Source organism: Penicillium crustosum, assembly GCF_028827405.1.
Source record: "Penicillium crustosum strain IBT 35664 chromosome Unknown utg000003l_segment0_segment0, whole genome shotgun sequence".
In the NCBI taxonomy this organism is placed as follows: domain Eukaryota; kingdom Fungi; phylum Ascomycota; class Eurotiomycetes; order Eurotiales; family Aspergillaceae; genus Penicillium; species Penicillium crustosum.
In genome coordinates this window covers 3,790,267-3,808,861 of record NW_026623124.1, presented here as the reverse complement: position 1 = coordinate 3,808,861, position 18,595 = coordinate 3,790,267, and the positions used below count along the sequence as shown (strand labels likewise).

Sequence of the window (18,595 nt, the reverse complement as noted above, 5' to 3'; positions counted from 1 at the left end):
TTGTTTGCAGCAAGTAAAAACGTAGATTAATCACTGTCTAGATTATGTAGAGTCTCTCGACACCACAATTCTATCTATGTGATCTACCTCACTACCCATGTATAGATTGTTTGTTCGTCAAACATATCACTCGTCGTCGCTTTCGTCCTCGCTATACTCCTCCGATCCGGTCTCGGAGTCCTCGTCATCATCTTCGTCGTCTTCGTCGTCTTCGTCATCGTCCTCATCTTCTTCCTCGTCGCCAACCTTCAGACCATAGTCGTCCTCGAATTCCTTAAGAGGCTGAACTGTAGGAGTGAAGCCGGAAGCTTCGAAGCCCTGCTTGATAGTCTATTCGCAATCAAAAGTTAGCAATCAATACCTGCAAGCGAAAACTAGGGAACAACTCACATCTTCCAACACAGTCGCGCAGGTGACAACCAGGTTGGCAGTCTTGGGATCAAACAACGGCAAGATAACATCACGCAGAGCACTCTTGATCTGGTCGATGGTGATAGCGCGCACATTCTTGAGCATCTTCTCCTTATAGTCGCTGGGCAAGTTGCGTACGACCTGGCGGATGAAACTGCCCTGCGCAGCATTGGCGGCAGTCATCTGTTCATTGGCATAGTTGACCACGATGCTGCTGATAGCACCTTCGAGCATCAAAGGATCGAAAGGCGTAGCACCAGACAGATAGTCCTCAACAATCTGCTTGCTAGACTCGAACGCCTTGTGGGAGTTCGGGGACCGGTACACATCGAAGTTGACAAAGCCAGTGTCGATGTTGTAACTGAAGTTAGTACCGTACGCCAGACCAGTGCCGCGGACTGCAACCCAGAGTGGACCCTCGACAGCGTTCATGTATGAAATCGCGACCAGTAGGGCGGGCAGATCCGGGGAATCGTACGAATCCAGACCACGGGCAGTAGCGTAGGCGAAAGACGAGTCGACAGTCGGCATGGGAACAATGTAAGACTTGCCGCCAATGTTCTTGCCGGCATCACTCAGCCGGGATCGTCGGTCAGTGATAGGTCGCAACTCAGTGCTGGTGCCCAAGGTCTCGGCGAAGGGCTTCCAGGCCGAGACGGGGTTCTGGAGTTTCTCGAGGTCGGCAATGACAATGATGCGCACATTGTCGGGCTTGAAGAGCGACTTGCGGATCTCCTCCATGCGGCTGACAATTTCCTCGGGCTTCTCGGCGAGCAGACGCTTGACGCGCTTGAGGTAGCGAGCCTTCACCAAAGTGGAACGAGCACGGGTGATCGACTCGTCTGCGTAGTGAACCATCACATGTACAGCAGCAAGCATGTCGTCACCACTACGCTTGGAGTCGGGCACATCGGCCAAAAGACGGGAGTTGATAGCGCGGAGTCTCTTCACATCGAAGACGGACTTCCAGCATAGTTCCTGTAGCCAGGCGACGGCGTTCGCATACTTCTCCAGCTCGACCTGGAAGGATATACGGAGCATCTCCGAGTTTCCAAGTCCGCGAGCAGTCTCCATCGAGTATCCGACAGTGTCTCTCTCCAATTCCACTACGACCTGCTCAAAGTCAATTGTCTTGCCATCACGCTGCACCGGAATGTTGAAGAACGCTTCGGTGTAGATGGACAGCAATGGGCGCAACTGAACGGGTACAGAATCAGCGGAGATGAGAACTGAAAGTTGGACAAAGCTACTGGGGATGTGCTCGAAGTGGATGAAAAGGGACTGGTCAGACTTGTCGGCATCAACAAGGGTTTGGATCTTGTTGTCAGGGCGTCCAGCCTTCAGGGCAGCACCTGAACGAGCCGTACTGGTCTCCATGAAGTGGATTGACTCGGTTCCGGGAATAGCGAACTTTTCCAGCAATTCCTGGGGAATCTCCTTGTCATTCTCTGCCTTGGCCTTTTCGAGTTTGTCGGCAAGCTCCTTGAGGCCCTTCTCGCCGAGACGCTCCTTTTGCGCAGCAGCCCGGTCCTCCTCGTCCTTTTTAAGTGTAGCGGACATCTTCTGTGATGGGATACCCAAAATAGTGACATGAGCCGCATCCGAGATCCATTTCTTGATGAAAGAGCGCCACTGGTCCTCGGACCAGGTCTCAAGGACATCATATTCCTTCAGAGTTGCGACATCCATCAAGGTCGAGCCATCGCGCTTTCCGAACAGGAAATCGGAGATAACGTACTCTGCGAACGAAGAGGCAGAAGACTCGGTCGAGAACTTCCAGGTTCGGCGCTGTCGGGCGATACACTCTTTCAGGTACTTCAGATCCAGTTCCTTGGCCATCGCATCTTGGAGGATCTCAAAGAATCTCTTCTCGACGCTCTCCAACTTCTCTGTTTCCACGCTGGTCAACGTGAAACGAACCTCCATGCTAGGGTGGTCCTCAGTTGCGTAGTAAACGGCACTGGCAAGCTGTTCTTTCTCAACAATGATGTTCTCTAACAGAGCTGCAGATGAACCAGCCAGGTACAAAAGGGACACATTAAGAGCCCCAGCTATGATACTGTAAGTAATTTATTTCAAATGTTGGGGGCGGGATTTGGATCTTACAGAGGACGGCGTCGGTGCAGTCTGGTCCCATGAATCGAATTTCGATTTCACCGAACGATTCATCTTCCTCGGGGAACTCAACCTTCTGAATAACGGACTTCTCCAAATAAGGAGCCTGCTTGGAATCCACCCAAGGTCTCTTGAATGGTGCCTCTGGGCTAGGAATGACATCCAGGATAGTGTCTTCGAACTTATCCAGGATTTCCAGCATGTTTTCCTGGTCGACTTCTCCGGTGAGGATCAGACACAGGTTCTTGGGCTGATACATCTCACGGTGGAACTCGCGAATTCGTTCCGCGGGCAAGACCCGAAGCTGTTCCATCATACCTCCTGTCTCATAGCGGAATCCCACGCCAGGCGGGTAGGTCAATCGCCGGGCTGCCAGGTCGATTAGCTCAGCAGCATTGTTCTGCACACCCTGCATCTCAGAATACACGACACCGGCATCATTTCCAGAGCCATCGACGTGGTGAACTTCAGTGTAGCAGCCTTCATCAGTCAGGGTAGGAGCAATCACATGCTCCAGGTAGACTGGCAGGATACGAGCAAAGCCTTCCCAGCCTGCGGTATCCAGCGTGTAGGCAGTATGATCAGTTGCGGTCCAGGCGTTGGTGCTGGAGTACACGCGAGTAGCCAGCTTATCCAAGAAGCCCTTGTAGCGGTAATTGCGGGAACCCATGAAGCACAAGTGCTCCAGAGTATGGGGAGCACCCGAATCATCGTGGATTTCTGTAGCAAGCACAAAGTAACCGTTCACTTTGGGACCCGGCTGATCGATAACGACCACTCTCATACCAGTACGCTGTGATTCATATTGAGTGAACTCGCTCGGCGAGTAATCGGGCTTGAACTGCTGTAGCAATTTGAAGTGACTGTTCTGCACCGAGGGCGACATATTGATCAATGGGACAGACCCAGTGAAGATATTTCGCCGTAAGCTTAACAGTCTGGTTATTTTCGTTAGCAATTCTTGTCCATTAACTCGGAATTCGATATGGTCGTGAGCACATCAGCACGTCCACGATGGATGGTCAAGGAATAGTCTGATAACAAGTGTTATAACCACAACTCGGATGAGAGAAAAATATTCACACCAAGCTGGGTTCGAATAAGATGGGAATGAAATCAGAAACAAGCATATCTTTTCCAAACCACGTTCTGAAAGAACATATGGAGCAGACCTGCGACATATCGACAAGGATAAGGGACATAGGTGGGGTCGCAAGAAGAAATTTGGGGATAGAATGTCGATACACTTGATACCCCTCTATAGGCAATAAGAACTAAGAACTCAATCCGCATTGACTTACAGAAAACAAGTTCTCCGACTCAGGGGGAGAATTCGAGACACGGTGAGTCTGAGATGTCTTCAAAAGTGTGTTGGACCCGGAATTTTCCAAGTTTGGGGGAGACCTCAGTCTCCGGTTTTCCTTACAAAGCGGAAAACTGAAAGAATTTATATAACAAAGAGAGAATTATTTGATTTCGAATTATTTGCAACCAGTCACATTCAAAGTATATATAGTCTTATTTAAAATTTAGTAAAATTTATAGATCTAGAGCGAAAGCATACAACATATACACCACGTGGGGGCGGTGACGCCCAAACCTTGGAAGTCACGGGTTGTTGACAGCTTGACTCTTCCTTTACATGTGCATCTACACTTTGTATCTCCGAAGCTCCGAACCTTGTCCCTGAAGATTCGAGCTTCATTCTGGGAACGTTGGCATCATGGGAGGAAATACCGAGGAGCTGTGCCAGGCGGTATTAGGCTTCGTCACCGATGGCACGTATCCCGAGGAGAGTGTAGTTGCTGGTAAGTTCCCAGCAGCTGCTCTCGCCAGGGAACTCGAGCTTATATCGAAGGCGCGCGAGCAAGTTGAGGTATGGAATCTCCAATGTCTATCTATGCACGTCAACGAAGACTGACCAGCGCTGCTTTACTTGATTAGAATGAGATTAGCTCCTTGAGTCGCGAGAACACCTTCGATGCCGACGACTGGATTATCCAAGCGAAACAACTTCATGCAGATATAGAACGCTCAAGATTGACTGCGCGAGAAATAGTCGCGCAGCATGAGCATACCGAACCCCTGCAGGCGAAGATTGAAGATGCGAGGGCGAAAGTCGCCTTGGTAGAGACGGAGATTGCTTTCAATCAAGCTGTAGCCGGTACCCTCGAGGAGGTGCACCGTTTGTGCCAACAGCTGGAAACAGGACGAGCTGCCCTCAGAAGTGGCCAGATCACCATCGCCATTGAGCAATTGGAGTCCACCGACGCAGCTGTTGGAAAGGATGCCTTCTTTACCAACACAAATGTCATGGGTATACTTTCTGACGAGGTGTCACTGCTGCGATCGGAGATTGTCGAGGCGCTTCGTTCGCGTTGGGCTGATCAATTGAAAGTTGACCGACAACAAGGCGAATTTCATATCAGCGAAGATGCAGATGCAGATTCTCTTGAGAGCACCATTACGTCGTTGGCCCGACTAGATATACTCACATCTGCCATTGAGAAACTACAAAAGGATCTCTTGTCTGTGATCGTAAATCCGATCTTGTTACCTCACCCTGATGGAACCAGCCATGGTGTGGTGTTGACGGAGACCAACATTCGCATTGAGCCTGAGGCCTCAAAGACAACCGCACTGGAGACGTTGGATCGTCTTTCCAGCGTCTTGGGCTATTTGCGACAGAATTTGCCATCATCGGTGTCCGCAACTTTCTCCGAATCGTTCATTGTGACTATCTCCTCAAAGGCCATTTCTGAGTGGCTATCCCCTGCTATTCCCACCGATCTAGGTGGCCTCGCCGAGTTTGAAAACGTCTTGAACCATGTTTTACAGTTCACCAAGCAGATAGAGTCTTGGGGTTGGACTGGCCAAGAAGAACTGGTCTCGTGGGTTAACCAAGCTCCACGCTTGTGGTTGACTCGGCGTAGAGTCGACTCGCTCGATAGCGTTCGCAAAGTCCTTGCCGCCAGTCAGGGAACAACGAAACAGGTCGAACGGATTGAAAAGGAAAAGGTTTCCCAGGCTGAGGGTGCTTTATTGGATAATGCTGTCAATGATGACTGGGACGCAGATTGGGGTGACGATAAAGAAGATGAGCCCAAAAAAGCAGAAACAGCAAATCCCGAGGAAGAAGAGGGAGACGTTAGTGCGTGGGGTCTTGATGACGAGGACATCGAGGAGACTCCCGACCTGGCCAAACTACAGGCAGCTGCTTCTACGGAAGACGATGATGCTGATGATGCCTGGGGCTGGGGGGATGAAGATGAAGATGACCATAAAGTCGATAATAGGCCTTCGCAGTCCCAGAGCACAGTAGCGACAAACCAACCCGACAAGAAGAATACAACAGAATCCGTATCACCAAAGGAGGTCACCTTGAAGGAGGTCTTCACCATCACTGATATCCCCGAGTCTGTTCTTGGTGTCGTTCAGCAGCAAATCACCGATTCAAAGGATATTCTGCAGCCAGCGTAAGTATACTATCCTGCCCATGCCTTCTTCGGCTTTTTGTTGGCACCCCAACTAACTAGAGCTCAGCCATGCCGGTTCCCGCGTCGCCTCTTCTGGTGCTGGTCTTCTTGCACTGCCAACCTTGATCCTGGCCATGTTCAAAGCTACATCCTCCACATTCTACTCACTGAAGCTTACTTCAGGGCAGATGTACCTTTATAATGATAGTTTGTACCTCGCCGATGAAATCCGGAAACTGGTCGAGGAACATGAACTCTCCCGGCTTCAGCCCGATGTTGAAGCTTTGGAGAAATTTGGCAAACTTGCATATAGCAAAGAGATGCAGACGCAGCGCACCATCGTCACGGATCTGCTTGATGGAGCCCAAGGGTTTGGACAATGCTCCGAGCAGCCATTCCTAGCAGACTGTGAGAATTCTGTTAGTGCAACTGTCGATCGTATTCGCGATGTTTACAAAGAATGGCAACCCATACTATCTCGTTCTGCATTGCTCCAATCAGTCGGGTCCCTCTTGTCTACTGTGATCAACAAGGTGGTCATTGATATCGAAGATTTGGGTGATATCTCGGAGGATCAGTCACGGCAACTGGTCTCCTTCTGTAACCAACTCTCCAAATTGGAGGACCTCTTCATTCCCGAAACACATGGTGATGCCGAGGCACTGCCCGTCACTGCCATTTACGTCCCTAGCTGGCTTCGTTTCCAATATATGATCAATATCCTGGAGAGCTCCCTCGCCGATATCAAATTCCTTTGGCTCGAAGGGGAGCTGGGCTTGGAGTTCTCTGCTGAGGAAGTGATTGACCTGATTGAGGCTTTGTTTGCAGAGTCTGATTACCGGCGACGTGCTATTTCAGACATTCGAAAAGCGCCCAGAGGATAAACCCCATCTACCCAATAGAAATACAATTTATTCACTAGATATATGTTCAAGCAGAAGTGTAGTTATTGCAATCAACTATGTAAACCAAGTGGAGCCATCTCCGCGCTCTGCGCAAGTATGCCGCACTGGTCACCGTATTTTTTCCTCACCCGCCGAAAATGCGACAGCCACCAAAAAAGATTCATCTGCAACATCGGCAGCAATCTTAACGATTTTACAATGAGTGAAGATTTGGCCACTTCTGCTGCTGCAGAGTCTGCGCTGAGACAAGTCCGAGTGCAGCTTATCAGCCAGCAGGAGGATATTGCTTTGCCTGAAAGCACCGGCCCAATTCTTGTTCCTACTGGTGAGAACCTATTGCCGATCAAAAATCATAAATGGTAGCATCAAGTACTAACTCTTTCTCTAAAAGGACTTCGACGATATGCGCTGTCCACCCTTGTGAACAACCTTCTCTCAAGCGAAAAGCCCATTCCATTTGAGTTTTTGATCAATGGAACTTTTTTGCGGACCTCGATTGATGAATATTTGGTCGACAACGGCATCTCTGCTGAGACGACCCTCGAGATTGAATATGTTCGAGCTCTGATCCCGCCCCTGCACATCGCCTCGTTCCAGCACGATGACTGGGTTAGCGCAACAGACGTCCTTTCCACGACTTCGCCTGCTGCATCCTGGGCCTCAGGTGCGACTTTCACCAAGGGCCAGGAAAGAATCCTATCAGGAAGCTATGATGGTCTCCTTCGCATCTGGAACATGTCATCTGAGACTATCGCGACCTCTCCTGCCGCTGCCGACGGTGGCCACACTGCTTCTATCAGAGCCGCCAAGTTCGTTTCCCCGAACCAGATCGCCTCGGCAGGTCTTGATCGCACGGTCCGATTGTGGAAGTATACCGAGGGTGAAGGTGGTTTCACTGGAAAGATCTCTCCTCAGCTGGAGCTGTACGGTCACAAGGCTGGAATTGAGTCACTAGCGGTTCATGCCAAGTCCAACCGTCTGTTGACTGGTTCTGCAGACAATACCGTTGGATTCTGGTCAACTAAGAAGGCTGATGCTCCGGCTGCACCCGAGAACTTGCTTCCCTCCAGCAATGCTCGGAACACGAAGCGTCGCAAGCTGAACACATCCGTCACCACACCTCAGCGTGGTCCTCTGACTCTTTTGTCAGCTCACACCGCACCTGTCTCTGCCGCTATTTTCGACGGAAAAGATGCTACTGTTGGTTACTCGGCCTCATGGGATCACTCCCTGCGCACTTGGGATTTGGTCACTGGCTCTCTGGTTGATACTCGCACCACATCACACTCGCTCCTCTCCCTCGAGCACCTCCCCGAACTCAGCCTCTTGGCTGCCGGTACCGCTGCCCGCCATATCACTCTGATTGATCCCCGAGCATCTGCCACAACTGTGGCTGCCATGACTCTCCGAGGCCACACCAACGCTGTTGTCAGCTTGGCCCGTGACCCCCACAGCACATATGGTCTCATTAGCGGTAGCCACGACGGCACGTGCAGAATTTGGGATATCCGGTCCACCAAGACCGATAAGGAGGGTGTTGTTGGCGAGAGCGTTTACTCGATTACCCGGAAGAGCCTGGAGGAGGAGGGCAAGTCGGATAGCAAGCGGGTTGGCGGTGAAGGCGTCAAGGTGTTCAGCGTGTGCTGGGACAAGACGGTGGGCATTGTCAGCGCGGGTGAGGATAAGCGGATCCAAATCAACCGCGGCGAAGGCGTGCTGTCTTCGAAGGCATGAGTGCACATATGGGCCTGGCGTTTAACACTTGGTTGAGGGCAAAAGTTTAGACTTACACATATTTTTTCCTGCTTACTTCTCCATCTTCGCGTATATCTTTAGCTCGGAATTGGATATATATCAGACTGCACCTGACAGTCACTACGACTTTGCCGTACATATAGTTTTGTTTTGAAGCTTCCATTCACCCCAGGTTTATGTCTAGCCTATAATACATCCACAGAGGGGTTCCATTCACATACAAACTGGCAAAAATCGAGTGCCAGGAATCAATAAAACGCCAAACCCATGCCTCTCGCGCAAAACAGTGAGACAATCCCATAAAAGTAACAGTCAGGTACGATACCACCAAGTTTATAGTCTGCGCTCCATGCGGTTCAACTTGACAGGAGTTTTGATCTATTGAGGTTTCGTTAGCCATTAGCTCGCATGGCGTTTCGAGATATAACAACGCAAGCTGAGATATCAAGAGAGCACTGGGAGGAATAGGGAAACCCACTTGAGTCCGTGTCCGCTGCCCCCTCACAGGCAAACCCAGCGCATGACGTCGGCCGCGGTAAGTTCCGGTCTCTTTCATACGCTTTATATCGTTCAGAACTTCTCTGCGCAGGTCGTTCTCGATTTTCATATCGGACAGCACGGCTGTGAGGTCAAGGACCTGCTTGTTGGCCAGCTCGCCGACGCGGCAGGTCGGGTGGATGTTGAAGCGGGACATGAGGCGGCCGGAGGTGTTGTTTCCAATTCCGAAGAAGGTCTCAAGGGACTTCTGTAGTGCCCAATGCATGTTAGTTGGGGTATCGAGGTTGCGGGCACAATCGTGAGGGTTAGCTTGCCTTGAGCAGGTTCCGCTCGGGGAAATTGACACCAAGGATGAAAACCTAAGCATAATTAGCGGTGGGTTTTTTTTAGAGGGTAGATTGGATCGTGACTGTGGCTATCATACCATCTTGAACTGTGTTGGCTGGCTGGTGTCCTGACAATCGTATGGAGCCGTCACTTGTTGCGCTCGTTGAACTCCGGGAGAAATCCTCCGTCAACGTTAACGTTTTTCCGAAGTAGATTGATGCCTTAACTTTACGGCATTAATCCGTCTATTCTCCGCACGCCATTGCAAGCTGGCCTTCTTCCCCTCCCATTGCTCCATCTTCCCCCTTTCACTGTATCCGACCAGAGCAGTGGCAATTAGCAAGCATGTATTTCAGAAGCCTCTTTGTGTCCCTTTTTTTGGTTTTCGCCGTCGGCTTTGCGCTGGTTCAGGCCGAAGCAGCCAAGGAGCCTCGCGGCCCTAAGATTACCTCCAAGGTGATTGACATTGATGTTCTAGCTCGGTCTATATGCAAACGATACTTATTTTTGGTGATAGGTCTACTTCGATATTCAGCATGGAGATGAGTCTCTTGGTCGCATTGTGATGGGCTTGTACGGCAAGACCGTCCCTGAGGTTCGTAGAACTATATCCCCATGGAATCAGCAATTGAGAATTATCGCTGACACTATTGTTTCTATAGACCGCTGAGAACTTCCGGTATGATGGATTTGCTACGTCAAGGTATCCAATGTTTATCCTGGATATGCTAACCCACTTCTAGTGCTTTGGCTACCGGCGAGAAGGGCTTTGGTTACCAGGACTCTACTTTCCACCGTGTTATCAAGGATTTCATGATTCAGGGTGGTGACTTCACCAAGGGAGATGGTTTGTGAACCTGCGAACGGGTTCGGTTACATGATACTAAGTGTGTACAGGCACCGGCGGAAAGTCGATCTACGGCAACAAGTTCAAGGATGAGAACTTCAAGTTGCGTCACACCAAGAAGGGTCAACTGAGTAGGCATTTTCACTCTTTTGATTCGATCTCACAGGCATCTGACCATTCTTAGGCATGGCCAACGCCGGCAAGGACACCAATGGCTCTCAGTTCTTCATCACCACCGCTGTCACCTCGTTCGTATCCCCTAGAATAATTCCTTCTGTGCAATAACTAACCGAAACCACGCAGTTGGCTCGATGGCCGCCATGTCGTCTTCGGCGAGGTCCTCGAGGGCTACGAGGTTGTCGACAAGATCCAAAACGTTCCCAAGGGACCCGGCGACAAGCCCAAGCTGGCTGTTAAAATCGTGAAGAGCGGTGAGCTCGAGCTTGAGCCCGAGACCGAGACTGAGGACAAAGGTAGCCGCGATGAGCTCTAGACAGGTGACTGTCTGCGCGATGTTTTCTCTGCTGCTGGTCGGAAGTGGCTGATTATCTTGGATATCTTAAGAACTCGACCAAGAGCCGGGTGTCACCGACAAAGCTCCCGATGCCCCCGATGCTCCCGAGACCGCCACGCCATCTTACTCCCTGCAGCCGGCCGTGATTTTCTTCGTCCTAGTCGCCGTTGTGGGTATCTGGATTGCCCGTCGGCGGGGCCAGCAGCAACAGCAAGAGAAAGAACAGTATGATGCATAAGCGATGATGTTAGATCAATTATACATTATTTTTTGACTTTCCGCCCCATAAATCCCTGGATTTCAATATCCGATGACTCTCATCATCACAACTTGATAGATCATCTGTGGATGTTACCTTGGTCACGTAGGTGGTGATATACTTTGGTGCCCAGGTGGACTAGTGGAAAATCATCCACTCAGATCATTCGCCTCCTGTCTTAGTCAGACATGGCGTCCAGACCGCCCTCGAGCAGCAACTGGCGAGTGGAAATTTCTTCAGTGGCGGTAAATACCTAAAGAGTACTTCTGGTACTTAGGCGTTTACACTATAAAATTAGGTTCCTTAGAGGTACCTCCAATAGCCACACAGCGCCCCAAACTCTCCAACTTTTGTTGCCTCCTTCCCACAGACTTCATCCACCCGTTCTCTTTCTCTCTTGATTCAACCCCCCTCCATCATCCCTTTTTTCAATACTCTCTCTCTCTCTTTCTCTTCTCTCTAGAGTTCTTAGAATCGGGAGATTTGCATTTTTCATCTTCTCTGTGGTTTTACTGAGCTTTACTTGTTTGCCACTCGATCTTTTTTTCTTATCGAGTTGAAACAGAAAAGCGATTTGATCTTTTCACCGTCTCTCTCTCTCTTCTCTCTCTCTCTAAAGGTACACTTTACGTGGATTTCTTATTCTTTGCAAGTATCTTTTCCAGATCACTTGCGCTTTATCTACGACCAACGAATCATTTCCGGTGAAGCAGAAAAAAACTGTACGGAATATCGTTCACCTGCATCGGTCGAGATCGGACAGCTTCTAACTCTCGTTCTACAATAGACATTTCCAACCGCAAAAATGGCCGACGGTTTGCAAATGGGAAACCTTTCCCTCAACGAGTCTCAGCACGCTCCCCAGGGTAACGCCCCTGTGGGCCGTGCTGCCTACATTCCTCCTCACCTTCGCCAACGTGGTCCTGGTCCCGCCTCCGGCTCCAGTGCTAACGCTGATGCCGCTCCTTCTGGCCCTGGCTTCGGTGGTCCTCGGTACGGTACCCAAAAGACTGAACCCTATGAAGCGACGACTGATTTTGTAATTTCTAGTGACGGTGGTGGCAACTGGGCCAACGCTAACGCTCCCAACTTCAGCCCTCGTGGCCCCGCGAACGGTATGCCCAGCTGGACTCCCGATGGAAAACTCCGACCCTTCAATCCCAATGCTTACGGAAACCCAGGATCCTCTTACGGTGGTGGTAGCAGCGGCGGTGGCAGCTACAGCGGTGGTGGAGGCTCCCAGCAAGCCCGCGGCTCAGGCGATGGCCAGTGGCGCGATGGCAAGCACGTTCCCGGTCCCGCCAATGCTCGCTTGGAGCGCGAGTTGTTCGGAGTGCCCAACGACCCCTCTAAGCAGCAGACTGGAATCAACTTCTCCAACTACGATGATATCCCCGTTGAGGCCTCCGGAAACGATGTCCCTGAGCCTGTTACCCAGTTCACTAACCCCCCTCTGGACGACCACCTGATCGCCAACATCAAGCTTGCCAGCTATGTCATCCCTACCCCCGTTCAAAAGTACTCGGTCCCCATCGTCATGAACGGCCGTGATCTTATGGCCTGTGCCCAGACCGGTTCCGGAAAGACTGGTGGTTTCCTTTTCCCTATCCTCTCTCAGGCTTTCCAGAACGGTCCTTCTGCCACCCCTGTCCAGGGTGGTGGTGGTGGTCAGTTCAGCTACGGCCGCCAGCGCAAGGCCTACCCCACCTCTCTCATTCTTGCTCCCACTCGTGAGCTGGTCTCTCAGATCTTCGAGGAGGCCCGCAAGTTCGCTTACCGCTCGTGGGTTCGCCCCTGTGTCGTGTACGGTGGTGCAGACATCGGCTCTCAGCTTCGTCAGATTGAGCGTGGTTGCGATCTCCTCGTTGCTACCCCCGGTCGTCTGGTTGATCTGATTGAGCGTGGCCGTATCTCTCTGGCTAACATCAAGTACCTTGTTCTTGACGAGGCTGATCGCATGCTGGACATGGGTTTCGAGCCCCAGATTCGCCGCATTGTCGAGGGTGAGGATATGCCCGGTGTTGATGATCGCCAGACTCTCATGTTCTCGGCCACTTTCCCCCGCGATATCCAAATGCTTGCTCGTGATTTCCTCAAGGACTACATCTTCTTGTCCGTTGGTCGTGTCGGAAGTACTTCAGAGAATATCACCCAGAAGGTCGAGTATGTCGAGGATGCCGATAAGCGCTCCGTTCTGCTAGACATTCTCCACACCCACGGCAGCACTGGTCTGACTCTGATTTTCGTTGAGACCAAGCGCATGGCCGACTCGCTCTCTGATTTCCTCATTAACCAGCGCTTCCCAGCAACCGCCATTCACGGTGATCGTACCCAGCGCGAGCGTGAGCGTGCTCTGGAGCTCTTCCGCAATGGTCGCTGCCCTATTCTGGTTGCTACTGCCGTTGCTGCCCGTGGTCTCGATATTCCTAACGTGACCCATGTCATCAACTACGATCTCCCCACCGATATTGATGACTACGTTCACCGCATTGGTCGTACTGGTCGTGCCGGTAACACCGGTATCGCCACTGCTTTCTTCAACCGTGGCAACCGTGGTGTTGTTCGTGATTTGCTCGAGCTCCTGAAGGAGGCCCACCAGGAGGTTCCCGCTTTCTTGGAGAGCATTGCTCGTGAAGGTAGTGGATTCAGTGGTCGTGGCCGTGGTGGTGGTGGCCGTGGCCGTGGCGCTGCTGCCACTCGCGATGTGCGTCGTATCCCTGGCGGTATGGGTGGCGGCTTCGGCGGTTCCGGCGGCTACGGTGGCTCCGGTGGTGCTGCCCCCTCATACGGCGGCGGCTATGGCGGTGGTGCTGCTCCCTCATACGGTGGTGGTGCTGGCTACGGTGGCGGCGGTGGTAGCTACGGCAACCCCTCCGGCTCCTCCGGTCCCTCTTCCTGGTGGTAAATCAGTCGTGGTCTTTTGACGATGCCCTCGGGTCTGATTGGCTCCCTTGCTTTATTTTCTTTTGTCTCTCGTTGACGGATACGATCAGATTGAGTCCCTGAGTTCTTTTCTACCTGTGCTATCTCTCAGGGACGGCTTTGTCATGACTGCACGACTTTCTTATGCTTGTTTTAGATTCATATTTTCCACGTTTGCGTATGCTTTAATCTGGTTTCCTTTGTTGTTCCTCTCATGTCTCTCTTCGCTGATTCCATCCATGGCTTTTCAATATTGCTTTGTATGGATACGAGGCATTCGCGCAGTCCGGTCTTCTTTCCTTGCCCCCGGGAGACATTACTCTCTTCGGGCAACCTATGGTCGAAACTGCATGAACATCATAGAATGCGTTGTCTTTTTTTTCCTATGTCCGCTCTCGTCAGATACCCCTTATGTTCGAGCATCCCCACTGGGGATACGTTCGAGTGACGCGCGTGCGCCGAGCGGAGATTGATGACTTTTCATCATCTCGAAAAGTTCTCTTTTTCTCTTCGCATTCATCTTCGGTGTTGTTATGGCTGCATTCATCATATGCAGCATAGACTTTTTACAGCGTCGGTATCTCATGGCGGACATTTGTTTCTGTTGCTGCCCTCGTGCGTTCTGCAGTCGATTTTCGAAAACACAAACGTGCGCTTTCTTTCTCCGGGCTTTTTCGGATACTGGTTATCTCGCCGTTACACCTCACGGCGCGGCTGGTGTTTTTCGAAGTCAAAAATGGGTATTCTTTGCATTCTGTATGGCGTTGGCTTGACCTGCAACTGCATGTCCTCTGCTATCGGGTCCGTGGAGGCTGATTGTCTCCGAATAGGAGCACCTTGCTTCATTTCCTTGTCTATTCTGATCATTTTTCTCGGACCTCGGGGAATAGGACACTGTCGCCGCTGAAAGAATGAGTATACTTATGAATTCTCGGGTTCGAATTGGGAGGGGAAAAAACGAACCAACGGCCCTGGGATGGCCACGAGAAGGAAAGTTCTCTTATCCAATGAAAAGTGTTTCCAAATTTATTTTAGGGTGTGTAGGATCAAAGTAGGATTCAAGTATATGTAGGTGCTCCATGTGATGATAGTCAAAATTATACATCTATATATAATACCTACACCTAAAAAGGCCCAAATATATATTAACTCAGTAAATGGTACTTATTACCCAAGTTAGATGAATGTCTTATTAATATATTTTAGTCACCTAACTAACTAGGTAACTAGTTGCTTACTCGATAAATTGCAAATCCAAATGCGTGGCATTTATTAGATATGTAGCCATAGCCGCATATTAAACGCGTTCTCTGATACGGGTAGATATCACACCAGCTATACCTTCATGGGCCACTCGGCTCTGCTTTCTTCCTCTTTTTCCGGCTTTTGAACTTCATTTTCCCTTTTCCCTTTTTCACTTGGCACACCTTCTCATTTTTATCCTTTCTGTTTTTGTTTCTTTTCTCCTATACTACTTCTGCCTCTTTCATCGGCCGCCTCCTAGGGGGCACTTCATATTACAACCTACGATTCTCCTACAATCTGATCGCGCACCTGTTATCCGTTCCAATAATCCAAAAATGGCCGATTTCGAAAATAGTATGATGGACGAGTCCTTCGCGGCTTCCGAAGCTGCGGATGATCAGTCTCACGGCATGACCGCCAGCGCGACGGTCGGTACAAGGCGGCAAGCGAACGGCACCATTGGCTCTGTCTACTCCGGTAACAAGATTCGACACCTGAAGAAAGATGATGGTATACCTCTATGGCGCAAAGATATCCAGTACCAATTCCTGAAGCTGGTCTTTGAGGATAAGACACCCGTTTTTACGCGGTATCCCGACGGGCAGAAGGGAATGGACTTCGCGGATGTCTACATCAATGCAATGGCCCGTAGCAGCAAGACCAGCAAGATTCTTAAGGATAAACTGCAGAACGACAAACCTGCGGCTATCAATATGGCTATGGTCTGTCTGCTGGTCAATTTCGGTCGCATGAACACTACCCTGAACTGTACGCTTGCAGCTATGCCGTAACATTGCTCTACTTCCATGCTAATTGCTATTGCCCTGGCCTCTAGTCTTCCCTGAAATGCGTGCTCAACTCCGAACCTACCACTCGATCCCCTCGCTACAAGCGCATCAGGATTCCAATGCCTACAAGCAGCTGCAGGATGCTCCTCGCCTCAAGTCCATTCTCAAGGGTGCCTCCGAGGATGTAGACCAACCGAATACCCTGGAAAAGATTAAGCGACAGAATATACCCCGGACCAACCCAGTGAACTTGATTTTTGTTCTGGCGCAGTATGCCCCCAAAGTGTCGGAAACACACTTCTTTCCTCCGCGAGACTTCTTCGACCTGGTCATGAGATCTACACTTAGCAGCCAAAGTCGCGCTAGGGCGTTCCTTTGGCTGATGTGGTGGTATCTAGAAAGTGATTTCAGTCGCGAGGCTGCTCTGAACAATCCGTTTGGTCCGGGTGTGGAAGGCGAGGGTTCGGAGGGTCTTCCTTTGAAAGTACCTGCCTTTGACATCCTGACAGAGGAACAGGCCAGTGAAGAGAATCTGGACACACCCGAGGAACAGGAATATGGAGAGTCCAAAAGATTAGAACGCAAGCGTATGTGCGCCTAATTCTGACAGCTATTGAAAATGCGACCCGACTAACATTTAGTACAGGCATTCTAGAAGAAGAGGAACCACTGCCGCGCATTCAGAAGCGACCCAAGAAAGGTAAGCTCGGCACTCTAAATAACCATCATATATACACGCCCTCAGAACGCTAACCTTCCCTAACCGCAGAATACGGCTTTGACGAAGAATCATTCGCGGGAGACTATTCTGGCATGGGAGGTCGTGGCTCTGCTATGTCCACCCCTCTCCACCCTTCTGCCAAACGCAGTTTGGATGATGAGGACGATGAAATGACCCCTGGTCACTCTCGTCCCCGCCCTAAACAGGCCAAGCGGGAATCATCACTTAATCGGGCTGTGGGCCAACAGCGACTCATCTTGAAAACGAGGATGGAACATACTCCCGATGCTTCGCCTGCTCCTCCCGGTCCCAACCATCCAGTCCTTAACCGCTTTATTGCTGAGCCTTCGCTTTCCTCAGCCCCTACTATGCGTCGGATGCGGCCACTTACACAGCACCAGATAGCCGTTGAGCAAAACCGTCGGCAGAGGATTGACTATCTGCTGGCCAAACGTAAATCAAACGCATACCGCGTTCTTCGTGCTAAACGAGAGAGTGAGATTCCTTTTGCGCGCTACGGTCGCTTGCTTCAGGGTTTGCCCGAGGGCTACGATACAGATGACGAAGAGACCTCGTGGGGCAAGGGTGGTCTCTTCCCGAACCCGGAAGAAGAGGATGACTTTGGAGAATGTGCAAACGTCTTTCTCTCTGTAGTGCGAAAAGCTGCCCGCCGACTCGATCGCTGGGATTACACCGAAGCCAATGGCCCTAAGAAGGATCGCAAGAGGGAGCGTGAGGAGCGATACCAGGCCAAGGCGGCCCTGGAAGCTGATGTGCGAAGCTCCAACAACCGATCCCGTCCTCGTCCCCGCCCTAGTGCTGCTGCCAAGCGTAAGTCTACAGGTGTAACGGGCACTCCTAGCACTACCAAGAAAGCTGCAGCGTCACATGCCAAGGGCAGTCACGGCCATCCTGATGGTTCAGGGGCCGTGCCATCGGCTATGGGTACCCCAACATGGGACCCGGAGCACGGACCCGATGACTACATGGAGGGGGAGCTGGACGATCTCGACCGTGAACTCCTTGGCGAAGGTTCTGGCGAAGAAGATGATGGAGGTGCCCCTCTCCGAGCCGATGAGGAAGGTGACTTCTCTGATGATCAGGATGACGAAGACGACGTGGACGGCGACGAGAATTCCTCTACCTACGAAGGCGCCAATGGTTACGCACGACATGAAGCTTCGTCCCCTGCCCCGAGGGGTCCAGCTGGCCCACGCGGGGAAGGGTATGGAGACGACGCGATGGAAGACTAATACGGCTGGCGTTTTTTTTTTTTTTCTTTTTTTCCTTTTGAAATCTTGTGTATCACGATCTACTGTTTCTTATGTCTTTTCTCCTGTGTTCTAGGCGTATCATTCCCTGTCGGAATGGTTGTATTAAGTCAATTCCATCCAAGCCCTTGATACAAGTGGCTAGTACTACCTCAACATCCGATGCTGCATGTGATAATTCCCCTCTTTCTCCTCTCATACATCTGCCCACTTCCATAGCTTTGGATTGTTTCCTTTCAATAATCTCAAAATATTTTTTATCCCCATTCAAAGCAAAAGCTCGATCATACGAGTACGGGAATCCGGTCTCAGAGTGGATACAATTGCTACATAGTGGTGCGGCCAACAATACGAAGCGGATTCCCAAGGCAAAAATCGTTGAGACACTTCATATTTGGACTTTCCCCCCCTCTTCCTGAAATCACCCGAGTCAGCTTGAGATAAATAGCAAGGTAATCCTTGTTGCCCAATTGCTCCGAGGAAGTTTATATTTCCGGTAAGCGTCATACATATCCCGCTACGCTGCCCCATTCTCCATCCT

General features: G+C 50.8%; 7 protein-coding genes across 7 annotated transcripts; 5 read left to right on the top strand and 2 right to left on the bottom strand.

Annotated features, from left to right (window-relative positions):
* Positions 1 to 126: 126 nt before the first annotated feature.
* Positions 127 to 3,412, bottom strand: N7487_008521 (putative zinc metalloprotease; the record flags this gene model as incomplete). Its single annotated transcript, XM_056876251.1, has 3 exons — positions 127 to 330; positions 391 to 2,462; positions 2,518 to 3,412. The coding sequence occupies 3 exons, from the start codon at positions 3,410 to 3,412 to the stop codon at positions 127 to 129; spliced, it is 3,171 nt and encodes a 1,056-aa protein (XP_056728439.1).
* Positions 3,413 to 4,249: 837 nt separating this feature from the next.
* Positions 4,250 to 6,886, top strand: N7487_008520 (uncharacterized protein; the record flags this gene model as incomplete). The annotated part of the gene is made up of 3 exons (XM_056876250.1): positions 4,250 to 4,402; positions 4,471 to 6,002; positions 6,070 to 6,886. 3 exons carry the CDS (start codon positions 4,250 to 4,252, stop codon positions 6,884 to 6,886), a joined length of 2,502 nt encoding a protein of 833 aa, XP_056728438.1.
* A 219-nt stretch (positions 6,887 to 7,105) lies between these two features.
* Positions 7,106 to 8,641, top strand: N7487_008519 (WD repeat WDR12/YTM1 family ribosome biogenesis protein; the record flags this gene model as incomplete). The annotated part of the gene is made up of 2 exons (XM_056876249.1): positions 7,106 to 7,232; positions 7,299 to 8,641. 2 exons carry the CDS (start codon positions 7,106 to 7,108, stop codon positions 8,639 to 8,641), a joined length of 1,470 nt encoding a protein of 489 aa, XP_056728437.1.
* A 354-nt stretch (positions 8,642 to 8,995) lies between these two features.
* On the bottom strand, positions 8,996 to 9,587 carry N7487_008518 (mitochondrial 37S ribosomal protein uS13m; the record flags this gene model as incomplete). The annotated part of the gene is made up of 4 exons (XM_056876248.1): positions 8,996 to 9,040; positions 9,141 to 9,407; positions 9,475 to 9,519; positions 9,585 to 9,587. 4 exons carry the CDS (start codon positions 9,585 to 9,587, stop codon positions 8,996 to 8,998), a joined length of 360 nt encoding a protein of 119 aa, XP_056728436.1.
* A 245-nt stretch (positions 9,588 to 9,832) lies between these two features.
* N7487_008517 (uncharacterized protein) lies at positions 9,833 to 11,086 on the top strand (the record flags this gene model as incomplete). The annotated part of the gene is made up of 8 exons (XM_056876247.1): positions 9,833 to 9,943; positions 10,005 to 10,082; positions 10,150 to 10,166; positions 10,231 to 10,334; positions 10,385 to 10,465; positions 10,519 to 10,582; positions 10,638 to 10,807; positions 10,899 to 11,086. The coding sequence occupies 8 exons, from the start codon at positions 9,833 to 9,835 to the stop codon at positions 11,084 to 11,086; spliced, it is 813 nt and encodes a 270-aa protein (XP_056728435.1).
* An 826-nt stretch (positions 11,087 to 11,912) lies between these two features.
* Positions 11,913 to 14,012, top strand: N7487_008516 (DEAD/DEAH box helicase; the record flags this gene model as incomplete). The annotated part of the gene is made up of 3 exons (XM_056876246.1): positions 11,913 to 12,100; positions 12,158 to 12,222; positions 12,289 to 14,012. The coding sequence occupies 3 exons, from the start codon at positions 11,913 to 11,915 to the stop codon at positions 14,010 to 14,012; spliced, it is 1,977 nt and encodes a 658-aa protein (XP_056728434.1).
* Positions 14,013 to 15,609: 1,597 nt separating this feature from the next.
* On the top strand, positions 15,610 to 18,036 carry N7487_008515 (uncharacterized protein; the record flags this gene model as incomplete). The annotated part of the gene is made up of 4 exons (XM_056876245.1): positions 15,610 to 16,042; positions 16,110 to 16,649; positions 16,709 to 16,762; positions 16,832 to 18,036. The coding sequence occupies 4 exons, from the start codon at positions 15,610 to 15,612 to the stop codon at positions 18,034 to 18,036; spliced, it is 2,232 nt and encodes a 743-aa protein (XP_056728433.1).
* Between the last annotated feature and the right edge of the window lie 559 nt (positions 18,037 to 18,595).